The sequence below is a fragment of the Aotus nancymaae genome, unplaced genomic scaffold, assembly GCF_030222135.1.
Source record: "Aotus nancymaae isolate 86718 unplaced genomic scaffold, 86718_ANA_hifiasm-v0.15.2.pri h1tg000016l, whole genome shotgun sequence".
In the NCBI taxonomy this organism is placed as follows: domain Eukaryota; kingdom Metazoa; phylum Chordata; class Mammalia; order Primates; family Aotidae; genus Aotus; species Aotus nancymaae.
This window is the reverse complement of record NW_026988428.1, coordinates 11007804-11029175: the sequence shown is the minus strand read 5'-3', so window position 1 is coordinate 11029175 and position 21372 is coordinate 11007804. Positions and strand designations below refer to the sequence as shown.

Below are 21372 nucleotides of genomic sequence, written 5' to 3'. Positions count from 1 at the left end.
CACTCATTTTTTAAAAATATATATCGCCAACACACTACACATTTCATTTAGTTGTCTTGTGAACTGTCTCCCCCAAGTGAACACATGAAAATTAGGCAGAGATGTTTGTTTTATTCACGGATGTAACAACCAGGGCCTAGAAAAATGCCTACTGAGTGGCAGATAATAAATACAACAAAATTTCAGCAATTCTAAAATGCACACATTCTTACATTTTATTAAAATCTCTAACACTGTGATGATTTAATTATACACCTACAACTGCCTTCCAATAACTGCCAGCCCTCTACCACCTTTTTTAGTGGAAGTATATAAAACACAGGACAATCAATATCCCAAGTCTGATGAAAGACAGTATACGTCAATGAATGAATCAATAAATGAATGAACTAAAGGGACAGGTAAGACAACATCAGTTTTACCTAATTGAAATTCATGTACTTGAAGAATCATTTTAATTTTCACTTTCCCTGACTATAAACAGGTTATTCTAACAAAAGAATACTTGCTGTCTAGTTCATTTCCTTGGACATACAAACTCCTAATTGCTTATTCCTGATCATGCTTCATTTATTACCATTTGTATGCTTGATCAGTGAGAAAGTGTTTCTGAGTGAATTATTTCTACTAAGTTAAACTAAAACTACGAAGATTTCTTTGGAAATAATGTTCTTGTGAAAGCTGCTGCTGTGTTTTATTATTTTTGAGACAGGGTCTCTATTTCCAGGCTGGGGTACAGTGGTGCAATCATACTCACTGCAGCCTCAAACTCCTGGGCTCAAGTGATTCTCCTGCCTCAGCCTCCTGAATAGCTGAGACTATGGGCATGTGCCACCACAATGGTTAATCTTTTTATTTGTAGAGATGGGGTTCTGCTATATTGCCTAGGCTGGTGCTGAACTCGTGGGTTCAAGCAATCCTCCCACCTTGGCCTTCCAAAGTGTTGGGATTACAGGTGTCAGCCACTGCATGTGGCCTGCTGTTTTCATTTGTATTTTCAACTGTAAATATAAGTATAATGCTTAAAATGGCTTGTCTCACATTCTTTTTAAAAGACCATTTCAAAATAACAAATGGTGTATATATAAACAGTGAGGACAATAGTTCGTACAAATTTTAGTAAATATTAAATTCACAGTACTAGGAAGAACATGAGCAATAACTTTCTATGATTTAAAGAGGGGATAATAATGCATGAATTTATTTAATAGCCCAAAGCAGCAACAATTCACATAGAATTTTCAGTGGTAAGTGGAGAGTTCTAGAGATAATCCATAGCTTCCAACATACTGTCAAAAGAGTATATACTTATCCCCTTCTCAAATTTTAAAAACCACTGTACTAAATGCAAAATTTTCAGTTAACTTCACTAACTGAACCAATTTAAAAGGCACTGCTCTATATAATAGCACAAAAGAAACTGTAGTGCAAACTAACGAGAAATCATCTCTATAAAAATGAGAAGGCATTCTCATTCTCAAACGCAGGGGTATTCAGTTATGAGAAGACAAGAATTTTGATTAACTAATAGAGAAACGCAAGGACATGGTTAGGGGAAGTACAGCTGAGTGAAGATTTGAAACTGAAGTTCAATATGACTTTTATGAACAAACTTTGTTGTTACACTGAGGGCTCCTTAATGTTAGTGTCCCCTATCAACTTGATGATGACAAAATAGATTTAATGGTTAAGCTGAATTAATAGATCTACCAGCTGAGAAAAGCACACTATTGTACAAATCTCTAAGATGCTATAATATCTCAAAGTTGGGTTGCATAATGAACAAGCTCCAAATTTTGTCAAATTACTGTCTATAAAAGTCCATAGGAACTGTTCCTGATACTCTTAGTTATACCTTAGATATGAAATACCATTTTAATGTATTAATAGTTGGGATCGATCTTGGAGTAGTAATCAATCCCAACTACATTAAAATGGTATAGCATATCTAAGGTATAACTAAGAAGCTGATGTTTCTAGTGGTTCCAACTTGAAAAGATCCAAAAAAAATCTTGAAGAGTTAACAGGTCTTGCAGGAAAAGAACATATTCCAAATAGTTTGAAGAAGCCATGTTGGGACATGTGTGAATACTGACTCTGGCTTCTTTAAGATCATTCTACTTCAGAGAAATCAAAGTAACTACCTATCATTAAAATAATTAACAATTCACAATGAATTACATAGGTTACAAAGGTTTTAAATAATTTTTTAATGTAATTTAAAGTTACTTAGTTTTGGAAAAGACTTTTTGCTATTACATTAAATATTATCTAAGCAACAGCATGGCATAAGATGTTTCAGAAAAAAATATTAAGAAAAATACTTTTGCACAATTTCTCTAGAATTGGCTTTGGAATATATGCTAATATATTCTAAAATTTTACATTAATAATTTCCCATCCTTAACAAAATAAATTGTAATCCCCATTCATCCTCATGTGTCCCTCCCCAATGTGCCTTTACAATTTGGAAATACTTTCCTGAAACGTCCTAACCTTAATTTTATGTTCAATCTGATTAATTTATAAAAGGCAATCTTCTGAAATCATTTCAAAGACCATAATGCCAGAAAGTTATGATGAATTTTCCTTTTTGATTCTCAAAAAGAAACTTACCACAAATAAAAATGTATGAAACCAAAAGCTTCTGTGAACACAGAGATAGTCAACACAATTCAAAGACTGAAAACTATTTTCAATTAAAGAAATGTCTGTAAGGTGAAAAACTAACTTCCATTTCATCAATTTCATTTGCCTTAGGACCTCCTAAACTAATTATTAGAGGTTAGGTTAAGCCCCATAGGCTAAAACCAACTCAGTCAGCTAATGACAGTGACAACTATTTTAAGCCACCCAGCAAAATGAAGGATAGTGCTCTGAGAATTTTTTTTCACCAGAATATCTGGGAGGCATCCAAGCCTGATTCCATCCTCTATAGTTCAAAGGGAAGACAATCTTTTTATCATAAACAGGCAGCAATAGTACAGATAATAGAACAAAATATTTCATGTGTCCAATCTAAAACATATACATTAACTTGCAACATTTATGTGTCAATATAAAAATACTTTAACTGTACTAATCTTATAACTCATTTTTAATGTCACTAAAATTATGTCATGATCATATAATCACCAAGATAATATAAGCATGCTTTTATAATCCAAATATATAGCACTCTTTGCACAAAGAACCAAAATCAAACATAATAAAACTTACCTTCATTGGGAGAGGTTTTCAACTTGGTGCAAATTCCATAGACATCTCCATAGCTTTCCTGTATTTTTCGTAATGCATCTGTGGACCTGAGCTCCATAAGAGCCCGCAGCTCTGCGAGCGTAATTCCAAAGTCTCCGTCATGATTAGCTTCCTTCAAAGAGTTTTTCACACCACTGTAAGCAACTGAGTTGTTTGCCATGTCACCCATTACAAGTATAATATATCAGAAGGAAAATGTTTCCCAAAAGAATTTAATTTTCACTTGATGTATTTCCAAGATGAAAATCTTTTAAATACGAAAATCTTTCATAAACCAAACACTCATTGTATGACTTTGTAAAGCAGCATCAGCAGCAACATTTCCCAGAGAAGTATCTTGACCTTTGGCCCATGGCTAGTTTCTCCATATCAATCATGAGATGTATACACCTGTAAGAAGAAAACATTTAAAAGTTAATAAAATCTATCTTAGAGTATTATGCACATAAGCATATTTTCTAAATGTCATCAGGTAGCTAAAGTACATTATTTAGTAATAAAAATATTGTTGAACTGCAGTCTTGTGCTTTTAAAGCGTTTTGCATGATAAAAGATCAAAGTACAACTTTTAAATAAACTTGTATATCAAAAGACATTAGATTGCATCATTATTAAATGAAATTGCACTTCACATGACTGAATTTTATGATCCACTCAGCATTACTGTTATTGTTCCAGGCAGTATGCTAGTTGTTTTAATTTCATTCTCTCAATTAATCATCACAATTTAATCCCATAAGGTGTTACTCCTTCTTCTACTGAGAAGAGCAGACTTCAAGAAACTGAGTTTCTGCCCAGCTAACAAATGGCTGAAATGTCTGAAGTGGACTGTCTCCAAGCCCATTTCTTTTAATATTATACTTGGATCTCTCTCTCTCCAAGTCTTTCATAAGAAATATACCCTGAAAGGACAAAAAGCATAACAGATACTATAATATTATTTCCTGCAATTCTCATTGGCAACTCTGTGATTCTACCATTTTTTGGCTGTCAAAAACTATACTCTGTATGATCTGTCACATGTCACCACCTCAGGTCTTCCTGTGACTCCCTATCTAAAGAAATTCTCTGCTCTTTTATTTTCCTTGCCCACTGTTATTATTACCTGAATTTATCTTGTTCATTTGTTTATATGTTATTTTTTCCCTCCATCTACAGTATTAGTTCTGAGGGCAAAGTCTGTCCATTACTACATCTTGAGTACCAGACACAGAGTAGACACTCAGTGAAAGTTTGAGGAATTAATACATGTATTACTTTTATTTCTTCACTGTACTTTCAAGTCCTCCTATTATTCTAATCTGCCTAAAGATAAGCTCTCCTCTTCATACAATCACCTCAACGTTAACAGGCCCAACAATGGACTCATTTCAGTCACTAATTAAAAGCTCTGCCACCTCGATTATCCTTATCACCTTGGCTAGGAATCGTAAATCATCTTTGATTTCATCCTCTCCGGCTTCAGTCAGTTACTAAGTTAATTCTACCTTTGAAAAGTCTCTTCTGTATATAACCCCTTTTCTTCCTGATCTTCAAGTCCCTCTATGCGAATTATAACCACTAACCCCCAGTTCTTCCTCATTCTAATATCTCATACATAACAATATCTTGAGCGTTTTGCTGCTACATTTAGTTTTTAAAAAGGCATCATGTCATTAAATCTAAACCTCCAAGATGAAAATGCAGTCCCATTGCTCATGACTGTCTGGCTACATTTTACAGATTCAGCTTCTTCCCACCTCAAGCAATCTACCTGCACTCCAAAATATTTTTAGAATGTTGATTATCAGAAAATATACTGGCAAATGCAATAAATCTTCAGCTATGAAATTGTTACGAAGATGCCTGTAAATCATGGTATACAGTCCTTATACTTTAGCATACATCAGAATCACCTGGAGAAATGGTTAGATTGCTGGGCCCCACCTCCACTATCTTTAGATTCAGGTAAATTAAGGTGGGGCTCAATAATTTGCATTTCTAATAATTTTTTGGGTGATGCTGATGCTATCTGTCTAGGGAGCACACTTGTGAGAACTACTGAACTAGAGAATAGGCTAAAAACTTAGAATTCATACTAGTGAGTTGAGAATGGCTAGGTGAGAAAAGTTTGTTTACCTTAGGTTAAATCTGCAAAGATGTGATAGTTATGGATTCTGCAAGAAATTTTCTTTCATTGCCTGCTTCCTTCCACTACACAAATCCTTATGCTTGTCTAATTATTACCAATTTTACTCATCTCCTAGGTAAAGTGGGTTCCCTCCACGCACACATCAATTATAATAACTTCAAAACCTGGAAAGGGTGGTTATTTGATAATCTCCTTAGGTTTCCATATCCAGAGTTTGTTGGCCTGAACATCACACTAAACTTAAAATAGATTATTATTTAACAGATAAAATAATTAAGATAAGTCTGTGTGCTGAGGGCATTGTTTGCTCATCTGTCCTCTGGTTTCCACAAAGAGGAATTTTTCTCAACAACTCCTGGCCTGCTACTCCATCAATCACCATGGATGTGAAATGACCTGCCTAACAGATTTTCCTAGAGAAACCAGACATATGTAGCTTCTTCACCTCTGCCTTCTTTGGGGAACCAGATAACTGCAGGACTCATGTATTCTAGTTTGAATTTTTAGGGGCAGATCCCAAGGTTTAAAAGCCTACTGGTGCAGAGGTAAATAATTGCTTAGTTCTGGGTTCAATACTAGAGCCTCGCCGTTGTCAAACAAAAACCAAGTCATCCAGCCCAGCTTTTATCAGTAATAAAACTGATTTTTTTTTCCTGTGTGCCAATCTGTCTTTTCTCTTCACAGAATTCAAACAGGAGAAAAGAATGTTATTCATTGAATGCCTTTAAATTTCTCAACAATAGGGATACATAATACAGCTAAGACTGGAACCTATATCCACTATACAGCCTCCACTTCATGTCTTCACATTTAATAGGTCAGAATGGAAGTTTTTGTAGGTCACAAAATAGTGAAATAATACCAAATGTACTAATTTACACAATAAATCAGAACTGAAGAAGCACTGTTGTATTTGCTATTTGCCACCTCAGCATCCCTTTCCCCGTCTTTCAGCAAAAGCCTCACTTTTCATTTAGGAATCTGTGCTTCCCTAGCTCTCGACAGAGTCGGAACAGAGTTCCACCCCCATTCCCAGACATCCCTACTGACTATGCTGATCAACAGTTCTGGAATATGCATGTGACCCAACAAGAGCCAATGGGTGGTAACAAGACTTCTGCTGTGACTCTGGGTAGACACTTGTTTCTTCTAACTGAACTTAAATCTGAGATACACATGAAGAGCTACTGTGGTCATATGGTAACACCAGGGGAAAGCCTTTGAAAATGGATCCAACAGAGAGTATGTGGAGCAGAGAGGGAGAGAGGGAGAGAGTGAGTGAGCATGTTCCTGTCAACCCTGGACATTATTTGAGCCCCTGGGTCAATCAGTGACTAAAGTTTGTCCTATCACTGATCTTTTCCGTAATCTGTCAATAAATGCCCTTCAGGGGTTCAGTTTTCTATTACTTTGTAAGCCACAGAGCTTTGATAAGCACATGATTATTAATCATGCTCAATTCCCTCACTGTAAAGAAAAGGAAGTCCAGACAAAAGCACCAAATGCAAATGAGCCACTTTCCCAAAGTGGACCTATTTGAATTACCAATTACCTACAAATTATACAGCAGGTTGTTATCTATTTTTAGATTATTTATAGCTCCTTTTACAATAATTTTCTTCTTTACCTACTCTTCCATTCATCTAACCGGTTGATTGACAAAAATACTAAGGACAATAACAAAGTTTTGTTTTTCATTTGTTAGCTACAACATGACAATCAAGTGAGATACACACTATTTGGGATTGATATACAACAGAAAGAAGAACATCTATTCTGCTTCTCTTTGTTCTCTAAAAGAATTTTATCTTCTATTTGAAAAGTCTAAGAAAAAATGTTGTTACGTGGAAGCTGAGGCCCAAGAAGAGGGAAATTTTAAAGAAAGCACATGTAGGTCCTTTGGCTTACGTATAGAATTTATCCTAGAAAAAATGTTGTCTCTGAAAAACCACTGTTGGTAGTCTTTGAGGTATTACCAACACACACACACACACCCATACACAGTTGAAGACTGGAGTTGGGCAAAAATGGTTACAGTTTTCAAAAAGAACAGTAAGGTAGATTCTTACTGACCTATAATCTTTACTGTGAATGGGTAGGGCCTTCGAAAAAGACAAAAGGATAATTATGATGTCCTAGTAGTGGAACTCATAAAGAGACAGGTTGGTTAATAATACAATTTCAATTCCTTCTTTCATAAAGTCACTTTACCGATCAAGGAAAAGTTATATGAAAGTTATCGAGATGCAACAATAAAAAAAATCAATTATTAAAAAAACTAAATATAAGAAAATAGCAAAGTAAATTAACAGGTAAGATACAGAGTGCTAAAAATTATTATCAATGTTGTATATTGGCATGAGATTTTTGCAGGCAAGACAGAAGTACGCTCTAATACTACTAAATATATTAGATACAAGAGGACCAATCTAGAAAGAGGTTTATTTAATGCATTGTTGGGTTCCTAATTCCTGAATGATTCTAAATTTTTGTTAGAAATTTGAAGACCTAGAAGTTGTATTTATCCAATCTATAAGCAACTCAAAGCTAGGTAAAAAAGCAGCAAATACATTACATGATAGAATCAGAATCTGGACAAATGAGAGGGAGAGGCTAAAGTTAACTGGTATAAAAGAATGACCTCTTACATTTAATTCCCAAAACATAACTACAAATATGGCATATAAGAAATGCAATAGCATATATGCAAAGACAAAGGTTCAGTTTACTCAAAGCTAAAAATGCATTAATTTGGTGTTAATTAGCATGACTGATGTAAGTGCTTTCCTTACTCTCAAAGTGTTGTATGTTCTTAGGCAGCAAGGACAGGAGTTTAGTATCTAACAAAGGGAGGTAACAGACCTATTTTACTTTGCCTTGGATAAACACACCTATTATGTTACAGGCTTATGTGTAAAATAAAGATACAATAACACTACACATCTCATTAAATGTGTAAATACATGTAAAACACTTTGAACTTACCCTGGCACACAGTAAATGGCAAATACATTTTAGTTATTTTTACTGTTCTTTAAGAATATTTGCAGATACATTCTGCAGAGAATAGCCTTCTCCCACCCCAGATGAGGAGGACCTCAAACCATTTCAGATGTAGATTTAATGAAATAAGATTTTTAAACCTAAAGGAAAAGATAATCAGTATATTATTTGATATAATAAAATACTTTAAAAGTTTACTCAAATTTTGCTTTACTAGTTTTATTACATGTCTCAGTAAAATTTTTAAATGTAAAGCCAGTATTTACAAACGTTCTTAATCCTTGACTGGTTCTATATGAACACAAATAATTGATTTAGGGTTCTTAAAAAAAATCCTCTAAAGATAAAGACACTGTATTTTCATTCACTTAATGAGAATACAAAATTTTAAGTTTCAAATTTTTAGTTCTTGGGTGTTTAGAAGTCAATGCGTACCATCTCGTAAATTAATGTCAACTTTGACATAACTGTACACAATTAGAGCTTATTCCCTGGACCCAAATATACTAAAATGATACCTTAATCAAAGTAATTACTAATTTTTTGGAGTGATTAAGCAAGTATTACATTTTATAAAAGTTACTAAATCAAAATCAAACACTATTTAAAAGACTTTTCTGTTAAATAATGGTTACAAAGCAAAGAATTCTAGAATTTAACAGCTAAAGGGATGTTGGAGATCAAATCCAATAGTTCATTTTATAGCCATTAAAACCAAACACTCATAATCATCTACTTCCAAAATGGATAAAGATACTTATAAAATAAAGTGAGCATTAAATACTCACAAATCATTAAAAATGAGAGTAAACAGCTGAAACTTAAATCATGGGATAAACAATGTACAGGTTTTAAGGAGGCTACTGCTATCAGGGAAATAACTGGCATTGTACTTTAAAACTGGTATTGACACCCTAACCATCAGATGCACCATTTGACTGACAAAGAACTAAAAAATAATTTTTGACTACAGCCTTTCAAGAAAGAACTCAAGAGAACTCTATTTTCATACTGTGTCTTTTTGTATGCTTTTTTCTTTAACAAAAAATCAATTCCACTTCCTTTGCACACAAACATAATTACAGCAAGAGCCATAGCTAGCCTCATAGCTGTTTCTCACTGTGATTGCTACTGGCATTTTATTGACAGTGACAACTACCTTATGAGTTAAAAAATCCAGCCCTATCCCACTCACTCCTCCCTCCTCGATATCAGTAGTTATTCTCAATCAATGTGGACAATCTGAAACTTAGCACCATAAGTGTCCTGTAGAAGGTTTGGATAGTATACTAAATAACTGAGCCTAAATTTATGGCCCATTACACTGAAAAGTTATTTAAAGGCAAAAACCATGCTTTATCCATCTTTGATCTTCATATCTTATCAAGAGGGACTGTAATCTTTCAGCCTTCTTATATAGTCACTTTCTGCAGAAAGACAATAACCTTTTACTTGATTCACACCCTAAAAATTTGAAGCCTTTCAACCATGATAATTTACTCTAAACTTAAATATAAGTGCTTGCATGTAGTTTCTCACTATCATGGTGAAAAGAGCAGGTGGTCTGTTATTATACATATCAAAGAGACACTACAAGATTAAGAATAGTAGAGTGTTATTCTACAAAGCTTTGGTACATTCAAATTATTTCATTAAAATACTTAAAAGAAATCAAGGAATGACTCAAATTTAAATTTACTCTTAACTCACATTTTTCACTTTTCAAGGGGCTTAAAGAAAACATACACACTCACATAAAAGACCACTAAGTCTATTATGCTTGTTTAGAAAAGTAATTTATATCAGATGAGTAAAGAATAACATATAAACAAGAGTAAACTCACCAAACAGGATTTTACGTTTTATAAAGCTGATAAAGCAGAAAGTAAGCATTCTCTAAAATGCCTGATTTATTAGTCTCAAATGACTCATAAATACCATTGCTGTGTCTGTATTGACTAAAATTAGTCCTACTCCCCTAAGTAACTTATCTACTAGCCTCTTCCAGAGGCATAGACTAAGTACAGTACTTTAAAGGGCAAGTTACAGCTGTTGTCAGTTACAAACTTGGCATGAACACTTTAGCAAATCTCTCAGGGTGGGAAACAACTAGATTAGAATAAGGAAGGCATTAATTTGTTCTTTTATTACAGCTTTTATCACATAGCTGCAATAATTTGTTTACCATTCTGTCTATCCCAATGAACTTTAACTCAAGGGAAAATCTGTAACATCCATTTTTAACCCCTAGCACTGTCTGGAACACAGTAGGTACTCAAAGGTTACTGAGCAGAAATGCCATTTGAACTATAAGCTAAAATCAATTTGGAAAACAGATTTCACAATGGAAGTAACCACAATTTGAATAGCAGAGCAAAAGAAAACTTCCTAACACTTTGTTTAAGAGAATACGTTAGGTGTTAGACGAGTTAAGAGAAGGTCACAGCACTCAAGAAGTTTTCAAACCATTTTGGTATACAAGATACACCACAGCTTTAAATCATTTTAGATAACAGAGTAAGTTAAATGATATTTCAGATTTTAAAATGACTGCTACATGGCAATGATTTTTAACCACAGTCTTAGATTCTTGAGGGTATGCAAAGAAATAATACTGAATTATAATATTTCATACAGCCTGAAAGAAACAATACATTTATTTAAAAAATAATTTGTTAGGGTTACGCAAGCTAAATACAAACCTGCCAAATCAACATGGTAATAAAGTAGCAAGTAAGTTTAAATAATAAAGAAATTTAAAAAAAAATCTTACCCAGTAAAGGTCATTTGGAAACACACACACACACACACACACACACACACACACACACACACCCCCTCCACAGCTAGCTATCATTTGCTCTGAAATTTGCTGTTTCTACACTATTTCCCACTCATACATCAACCTATTACAATCTAGCTTCCTCTTTTATGTTGCATTGAAACTACTCTTTCAGGTGACCACTGACCCCCTCATGTTCTTAAATTTAATGGCTACATTTAGTCCTAATTTAACCTACTAGCAACCTTTGCTACTGTTAATCACTCCCTGACTACTGAAATGTTCTGCTGCCTTCATTTCTCTGATGTTTGACTCTTATTCCCACTACACTGTCATCTCTAGCTGTTTGTTTTCACTTTCCCCTGCTTGTCCCTTTTTTCGAATAGTTGTCAAAGGAGTCAGCAGGGAGGAGTTGGATGGCACAGCAGTCTTTATAATTGTTTTCATCTGTTTTTAGTCAGAGGAAATGGGATTCGTTTATAGATAATAGTTAAAATTTATTTGCATGTGCATTTACAGGCCTATTTATTTTGTTTCTTTCATATTTCAGAATTCCACAATTCAATTAAAATGATGAAACCACACTATAACAGTGTGGCTCAGTGAAAGTGTGAAAAAAACCACCCAGTTTTCTTATCCTAAAACCCCAAGCACAGCTCCTATTTCCCACAGTCTTTCAGTCTGCAAAGAAACATGCTAGTCAAAAGCAGAATAGGTGACTCGCCCCACTCCCTGGGGCTGTTAGATAACTATTCTGGCTATTGATAGCTGTCATTTTCAATACAGATTATCCACTCACGCCAACAAAGTACTTAATTAAGCAGAGTATATGATAAAATTTTAATGTGAATGATCTCAAACACAGATATCCTGAAGTTAACTAACTATAGACATTTTTGGTCTATGGTCAAGTCAGTTGGTATCATTTCATCCCAAACATTTATGATACCTGTCTCTTGGGAGGTTGGTCTAATTTTGCAAGGATGTACTTACAAACCAAAAAACAATCCCTCTAAATTTACCAAAACCAGAATAAATTTAAAAAACACACAAGAGATGAGTGGTTCTTAAACTTCAGCATGCATCAGAATCACCTGAAGGGCTCCTGAAAACACAGACTGCTGAGCCTCACTCAGTTGATGGAACATCTCATGAGACTGTCTAACAACTTCTCAGATGACAGTGATGCTAATGCTACTAGTCTGGAGAACCACTACTAACTGTTAACTGTAGTCTGAACCTTGATGAGGGAACAAACTGCTGGATTGTCATCTTGGTCCAAAAGTTTCCTGACACAAATCACAAATATAAGCAAATTACTCATTTTTTTTTTTTTTTTTTTTGGAGACCGAGTCTTGCTGTCACCCAGGCTGGAGTGCAGTGTCACAATCTTGGCTCACTGCAAACTTTACCCCCTGGGGTTCAAGCGATTCTCCTGCCTCAGCCTCCCGAGTAACTGGCATCCGCTACCACGCCCAGCTAATTTTTTGTATTTTAGTAAAGATGGGGTTTCACCATGTTGCCCAGGCTGGTCTCAAAGTCCTGATCCCATGATCCGCCCGCCTTGGTCTCCCAAACTGCTGGGATTACAGGCGTGAGCCACTGTGACCAGCCTACTCATGGTCCTTTATTATGCTATTCTTAATGTGCATTCTTAACTGAAAGCAGACCACTTTCTAAAAATACTGAGTTGATACTTTCTGTTTTGATTTTTAGTACGAAGTATACTACTATTTTAGTATTTAAGCCTTATAATTCACAAATATACACAAACACTGCAAAAATTTTTTATTCAAAGAATGTGAAGACTCATATTGATACATTCTGAACAAATTCTGTCAAATTATTATGAACACCTAAAAAAATTAATTTTGAAAAGTCTAACAGAGAACTTTAGATACCTACCTCCTCTTGCTCTCCCATAAAATAAACTACTTTGTTTTCTCCTATTCTATTTTTATATTTAGGCATTTTAGAAACCTTTCACCTTTACAGTAAGTTTCATAGTAAAATAAGCTTTTGAAAAGCTCAAAAAATAAAGTTAATTTTATATAATCCTGTGCAGTTTACCAAATATAAGAACATACTATATCTCTAGTTAAATATGAGAACCAAATGTTCTATCATTTTCCAGTCTCACTGGTGTTGAAATTTTCAGCTATAGTCAAAGAAGAGATTTCTAAATTAAAACTGTGTTTTTCCTTCTGTTCAGGAGCTAGAAGGCAACATGAACACTTGAATGTCACACCAGCTGCTCTGTCAGCCTACTCAGTTCTTAAGAGCTTCTATCCTGTCAATTCACAAGAACCTACACTTAAATGCTTAAGGAAACAGGATGCTCATTATGTCACTGAAAGAGCTCACAAAAATAAAGTTGGCAATATTGAGGGAGGCATAACTCTTATCTGTAAATTTAACATGAGCTTTCTGTTTCCTTGATTAAAAAATCTAGATTTCAATATGATTTATTCTAGTTCTTCACCAACTGAATAGAGAACTAAGGGAAGAAGGCACTTTCCCATTTCTTTATCTCTATTTATATAGTTTGATAGTTGATGATCTTTTGCAATTTCCAGCTGTGATTATTAAAGAACAGTTCAGTAAATCAATACTCACTTTTGCAGAACATTTAAATAATCTGACTGGAAAATAAGGTAAATTCTATTTTAAGAGGATGCCAGACAAGAATTTATTTATGGTTAACTCACCAAACTGCAAAGAATATGGACATTAGGGATGTGTTGAATTGTAACAAACTCCATCACATCATATTGATGATCCTTCAAACTCTGGTTTCACACATTCCTGACATTTATTTTAAGACTTTGATCTGCATTCTCTACCTGCTATTCAAGGGTAGAGCCACACATTATCATCCCTTGAAATGGTTCTACTTTCAAAATTTCCTTTCCAATGAACAGTATCTCATTTTATTTCTCTTTACTTCTACTGAATCTTGTATATACACTCTGACCTTCAAGCTCAAAGGTAGTCAAGATCCTTTCTGATCAACACTTGCCTCCCTAAAAATGATTACTTCTCAATGGTCAGTGACTCTTTTTTGCTCTTATGTCTCACTTATTCTTTATCCTCCTACCACCCATCTGGTTAATTAGCTACCCCTGAATAGACATACCATCTGGCTGAGCAATGTTGGTAAAAGTTTAAAAACTGAGTTCTCAGTTCCATTCGAAATTTTTCTCAGTCATATATGATGCATTGACACATCTCTAACTTCCTGGCATGTTCCTCTTTTGACTCAAAGACTCTCTTAAATTACTCCAGCTCTTGTCTCTACCCAGGGTACTTAAGTCTGCTCCAAGACCTTGCTTCCTTGATTGCCACTGCAAGCTACCACCACTTCCATCCCCCCCTTTCTCTTGGTTCCCTCACTTAGACTAACCAATATTCAGATACACTCTACTACATAAAAGACCATGTTTCTCTACCCACCTCCCCCATATAAAAAAACAAGTCTCTCCTGCATTTTGATAACTCATCAAGCTATTTTTTCCCCTCCTTTTATCCCACTTCTTAAAAAGGTCTATTTGCAATGCTTCTTCCTAATGGCCCACTCTCACCTTGACCCTGACAAACTGGATCCATTTTTCTGCCCACACACTACTAAGATGGTGCTCTATGAAGAGCTATCTTCTATTAACACTTCTATTAGCCATCATCTATTAATGATCTCAGGCTTTTTTTTTGAAACGGAATTTCGCTCGTTACCCAGGCTGGAGTACAATGGCGCGATCTCGGCTCACCGCAACCTCCACCTCCTGGGTTCAGGCAATTCTCCTGCCTCAGCCTCCTGAGTAGCTGGGATTACAGGCACGTGCCACCGTGCCCAGCTGATTTTTTTTTTGTATTTTTTTTTTTTTTTTTTTTTTTTGAGACGGAGTTTCGCTCTTGTTACCCAGGCTGGAGTGCAATGGCGCGATCTCGGCTCACTGCAACCTCCGCCTCCTGGGTTCAGGCAATTCTCCTGCCTCAGCCTCCTGAGTAGCTGGGATTACAGGCACGTGCCACCATGCCCAGCTAATTTTTTTTTTGTATTTTTAGTAGAGACGGGGTTTCACCATGTTGACCAGGATGGTCTCGATCTCTTGACCTCGTGATCCACCCGCCTCGGCCTCCCAAAGTGCTGGGATCACAGGCTTGAGCCACCGCGCCCGGCCTGATCTCAGGCTTTTTATCAGTACTCATCCTCCTCTATACTTCTGTGTCATTTGACAATACTGTTCCCTTCTATCTACCGTACCACTTACTTATTCTCACAGGTCTCTAAACCTATCCTCCTCTGCTCACATGCACTCCCTTCTAAAATCTTGTCCACATCTTAAATTAGGGTATTACCAAGGGATCTATCCACAGGCCTCTTGGCAACTCATACCTTATCATAGCCTACATGTACCACCTTAATCATGTTCCAGGCCATGTTCTAACTGTTAACAGACATTTCTATTTGAGTATCTTGCTGTATTCCAAATGCAATCACCAATATTAAACTTATCACTGTCCCCTCAACACATGTTGTTCTCCAAAGTTCTTAACAGTCCCAAAGATATTTGAGTAAACTCTATGTCCAAGGCTCTGTTTTCAAGGAGTTTACAGCAGTCCAAATGAGGGAGAAAGATAAGCATATTAACAAGTACAATTAAATGCTGCACACTGCTAAAAGAAATCATAGATGATACAAACAAATGGAAAAACACCCCATGCTCACGGATTGGAAGAATCAACATCGTTAAAATGGCCACACTGCCAAAAGCAATACAGATTCAACGCTATTCCTATCAAACTACCAATGCCATTTTTCACAGAGTTAGAAAAAAATCATTCTAAATTCATATGGAACCAAAAAAGAACCTGAATAGCCAAAACAAACAAACAATTAAATATTGCAGAGAACATGACAAAAGGTACAGTGAACACAAAGTGTTAGCCAGGTATGTGACTTCAATAAAAGCTTCACTGTCTAGGAAATATCTAAGTTGAAACAGAGTAGTGCAGGGCTGGGGAAAGAACTAAAAACTGCGGTGTGAATGATAGTTTAATATAGCTGAACACAGGAAAACAAAAAGGCAGCACAGAAAAATGCAGCTACCATGATAAAAACACATTACCTATTTGTACCCCTGGAGGTTTTCTTAAAACTTCATCTTCTCTCCTCAAATACAACTTAAGCTTCCTGAGGGCAGGCCGGTAGCCACAACTCGTATTCTTTTATAGCCGTTACAGGTACCAACAGATTGCTTCACTGTTTATTAGAATAAAATTTACATTGCAAAAGATTAATGCTATTAAAATCCTCAAGCTCTCCTAACAGAAAATTAAAATAAGATAACCAGCACACACATAAAAAAGAAATATAACCAAAACTCTAGGTTAATTTTAGGACTGAGAGAGAAAAGACACACAGTTTTCCAAAGCTCCTGACTCCCCAATTCTTTCTGGTAACTTTTTAACACAGGCAATTGTCTTACCAACTGCAAAAGGTAAAATGAATAAACCAGGAAAATAAGGAGGGACTACTTTCAAGATGGTGATGGAAAGTGCACAGCATCTAGCCTATGAACATTTCCCCTCTCACGAGGTTTTCAACAGATCATACATGTAGTAGAGCAACAGAAGAGGTGCGGATACTGACAGCTTCTGTATGGGTGTCACGTCCCAAATCAGCATCCCTTCTCTCAACCATTTGTTCCAATATAGCTCTTAGTTTTCCCATCTCCTTTTTTCTCTCTTTGGACAAGTTCCAAGTAACAGTCTCCTACTATCATACTAAAGAGTTTTACCTAATGAAAGTTAGCCAATTCCCTTTGCCTTTCTATTAACTTCTCCTTCAAGGAACAATTAAAATGCTCCTTCTACTCTGACCTGATGGCATGGAAGTAAAATATTTATCTATGTTTCTATAACCTTTTTGAGCTTCTACAACATTTTCTGCATTTCTTATGTATATAGCTTTCTTCCTGATTAATCTGTAAGCTGAGAGCAGAATGGTCTTGTTCATTTCTGTATCTCCTAGTGACCACTCCAGCAATAGTACCTTGTCCACAGAAACTGCTCAACACATGGTAACTTAACCGGAGAACATGTGGCAATGCTGTTGAAGACAAACAGATGTCCTTTAGCAAGGCCCATCTCAGGTGCCAGCAAAAAAGACTGTCAATCCCAAAGAATCAAAGATTCTTTTCAGCACTCAAGAGGATGCCTGACCTGACAATAATCATAACCAGGATGACAGGTCCACAACTTCTTAGATTTCCTTCCAACACTTTCTTGTACTAGCTGAGTGACCCTGAACAATTTACATAGTGCTTCAACTTTGTTTGTATAATGGGGATATCACACTTTACCTCATAATTTTTGAGCAGCTTAAATGAATTAACATATGAAATATCTTAGAATCATCTCAATGTCTTAGAGCTAGTGCCTGGCACTTAATAATAAACACAATGAACTGTATAGTGTATATTATTAAGTGTAATAATAACTATGATAATAATTAAAAGTAGTATTTTTTAATTTCTTTCTAATAAACTCTCCTATGTTGCCTATATTATATATGCTTAAGTTAGCTTGGTGATATAGAAGGCACCCAATATATATTTGTTAAATAAACAAAGATATTCAGTTCAGTATATGATGTCCTTATATATAACACCAAATAGTATTTAAGAATTAAAAACAAGAGGGATGTATTACATATCTATAATTTTATAACTATTGATCTCTAAACTAGATTAGCCTACTTTAAGAAGAACGGGAGAGTGACACACCAGTGGGAGAAAAAAGGTTTTCTTCCCAACAATTAAAATCAGATGATTGTTTAAAATTCTTAGAGATTTAAAAATAATGACTAGGAAACTAAATACCAAATTGGAAAATTCTTTGTGACACAATATTTAGGGGAAAACACAGAAATATACCTACCCAAAGATAGATATAACCATGTAGAAGTGACATACTGTAAATGGGCAAGAACCAGAAACAAGAAGGGAAAAGGAGCTAATCTGTCAGAGGAACAATCCAACAGATTCTTTTCTAAATAATAATACAAATAATAAATACATTTAAAAATAAATACAGACTTTCCTAAATGCAATGGACGTTATTTGCACAAAATAAAACTGAAGTTTTTTTTTTTAATTGTTAGGCATTCTGACTTTCTGTAGTTATTGTTTTGTTTTGTTTTGTTTTTTAACTTTTATTATAGATTTAGTGAGTACATGTGCAGGCATGTTACCTGAGTATACTGTCAGATGCTGAGGTTTGAAGTACGAAATATCCCATTGTGCAAATATTGAACATAGTATCTAACAGGCATTCTGACTTTGATCTATCAGCATTACACTGAAATTCTAGTACAACAGAAGAAATTAGCCAACCCTAATACTAATTCACAATATCCTCATCAAAGCTGTAAAGATTTTAAAATTAATGCTTATCTCCTAGGATTCATAAACAGAATGCATACAGAGCAGCAAACTTTGGTTTATTGATCAGTAAATTTAATAATAAATGTACAACCTAAACTATCAGTTAAGGAAGTACAAGTAATCATTCACATGGTTAACACTGGCCTGAGCAAATAAGAGACTAAATGTAAAGAGAAAAGGAAAAATGATACACTACACAAAAGACACATGCCCACATAAAAGAGAAGAACCTTCTTGGAACCTGATCACAGGGAAAGAAGTATATAACAGTTCAGGCCTTACCCAAAAAAAAAAAAAGCTCAGATCTCATCAACTGACTTAGAATAGGAATTGCTTGGATCACCTGAAAGGAATTAAAATTTAAAATCATCATATGTTATATTCAGTTAAGCCATATGACACCGCCATTTTTGTAGATGAAAACCAGTAGAATATCAGCAATTTCATATAGTTCAACCTAATAAAATGGATTGACCAGAACATTCAAAATGAGCAACCTAAAAAGAGCAAAATGGAGCCCAGGACTCAAGATCTGACATTAGGTGGAGTGAATGAATCAGTTTAACTCATGGTGGGGTGGGGGAAGCATTTAACTGTCAAAAGTGGGTTGGTCAACCATGAAAGCACAGGCAAAGGATAACCCTTAGAAGAGGAAAAGAAAATCTGGCCTTTCTTATTCAAGCAGTATCTAGAAAGAAGAGTTTTCTAAGCTCAAAATGAGGTTATGGTAGTATTTGTATCCTAACTGAAGGATTAAAATGTTGGCTACTTATTAAGAGTTAAGAGTAGGACACCTGTGCCAGACACTGTGTTTAGCAATTTACAGTATACTCTACATAGATCGTTTCACCTAATACTTAATATTATTACCCCCAATTGCCAGATGAGGTAACTAACTAGTCTTCGAGAAGAAAAGCCTGATTCTATTACACATTCCAAACACACCGCTTGCTCTGCCTGCATACTCACTAAGCAACCTCCTAATTATAATGTGGTTTCCCATGTGGCAAATCTACAGGGAAGAGAATGTACTAGCCAAAACCTGATAGTCTGTTTCCCAAGGCAGTTTTTTTTTTTTACTGTAAACTAATAGACATTCTGATTTTTATATCAAGCTCATGAACTCTATAAATATAAACCTGAGACAAAAATTAGGTTAAGTGTAGAAACACTAAGCTTCAGGGTCTCCCAGTTTCAGACTCTTTACTATGGTAAACTACTAAGAGCTGCAATCCCCATCCTGAGAAGTTCCTTCAGGGACAGCAAGTCTCCTTTATCCCAAGAGAGGAGATACCTCAGTATCATCATTAGCAATCTCTTCCTTTTTGAATTCTCTAGAGTAGAAAGAAGCAACAATGAAAAGACAAAATTATAATTCTGACTGTTGTGCTAGCACTTAATCCTGAGCAAAGTGCACTATCTCCCTTGGTTTCATTTTTTTCATGTATAAAACAGAGAAACTGGCTGGCATGGTGGCTCACACCTGTAATCCCAGCACTTTAGGAAGCCGACGTGGGCGGATCACCTGAGGTCAGGAGCTCAAGACCAACCTGGCCAACATGATGAAACCCTAGCTCTACTAATTCATACCCAGCTAATTTTGGTATTTAGCTGGGCATGGTGGCGGGTGCCTGTAATCCCAGCTACTCAGGAGGCTGAGGTGATAGGATCACTTGAACACAGAAGGGAGAGGCTGCAGTAAGCCCAGATCACACCACCACACTACAGCCTGGGTGACAGAGTGAGACAAGAATGAAAAGAAAAGAGACTGGGACCTTTTGATGGACTGTTCCTTTCTTATCTAGCACCTATGGCTGTCTATCACACGAAATCATCATCTCTCGCCTTCCGTGTGCAATTCTAATTTTATCTTTTCTTTGACTCTTCCTTTTCTGTGTTTCTGACTGGCTACCCTATCCACTTTCTGCCACTCTCCCACCCAACCACTACCTCCACACCAACCAAGTAGAGTCTGGGGTCTTCCATTCTCATCTCACTAGCACTCAAAGTTACGACTCTAGATTTCTATTTATAAACACTACCTGCACCCTTCATTACCCAACTACTGTGAATCATATTAAGTCTAGCTTGGTATCTGTATACAGTTGAGGTACTGAAATTGCTGTGGCTTATCTGAAAGACCCACGTGCAATTCAATAATGGGTTCAGGATTACAACTGAATATTTGTATTTTCCTTTCCAAGTTTTGCCTCTTGTTTCCACTTAGCTGAATCTACAAAACTATAATTCTAAGCCTCGTTTATCTTTCATCTCCATAATCTTCACAATAACTTTAGTCCTAACCTCAAACTCAAACCCAAAAATTCTATTCCTATTAAGAACTCCCAAATTCCTCTAGACTAGACTTCCAAACTGGTGAGCTGGAGAAGCTACCTCATATGTTAATAGCTGTGCTATGAAAAAAAGGTGTTCTGTGCTCAGTACAGTTAAATGTTTCCTTCAGCCAGATCTTTTCATAGCCTTGCACATTTGTGAATCTACAAAAAAGAAATATTATGTGCAATATTTCCTGAACTTATTTTTATCTACTTTTTTCCACAGAGCACCTATTAATATCACTTCAAATTACTGTTTCACAGAATACTTTAATATATGCTGCTCTCGTCTTTCCTATTTCAAAGTATCCACCACTTAAGTATAAAAACCCTTCTGATTTCTCACTCTCTCCCAATATCCAATCAGTAGCTAAGTTCCTTTTTCTTCCCAACTTACACATTCATCTTTTCTTTCTA

General features: G+C 35.6%; 1 protein-coding gene across 6 annotated transcripts in view; it reads right to left on the bottom strand.

Moving 5' to 3' along the window:
* ATP2B1 (ATPase plasma membrane Ca2+ transporting 1) overlaps nucleotides 1-21372 on the bottom strand; it is a 116812-nt gene that overhangs the window by 61461 nt on the left and 33979 nt on the right. For all 6 annotated transcript variants that reach the window (XM_012469358.2, XM_012469355.2, XM_012469357.2 and 3 more), the window contains exon 2: nucleotides 3220-3648. In XM_012469358.2, coding sequence (XP_012324781.2) covers nucleotides 3220-3427 — 208 coding nt within the window. In that variant the 5' untranslated portion in view covers nucleotides 3428-3648. The remainder of the gene's footprint in view (nucleotides 1-3219; nucleotides 3649-21372) is intronic.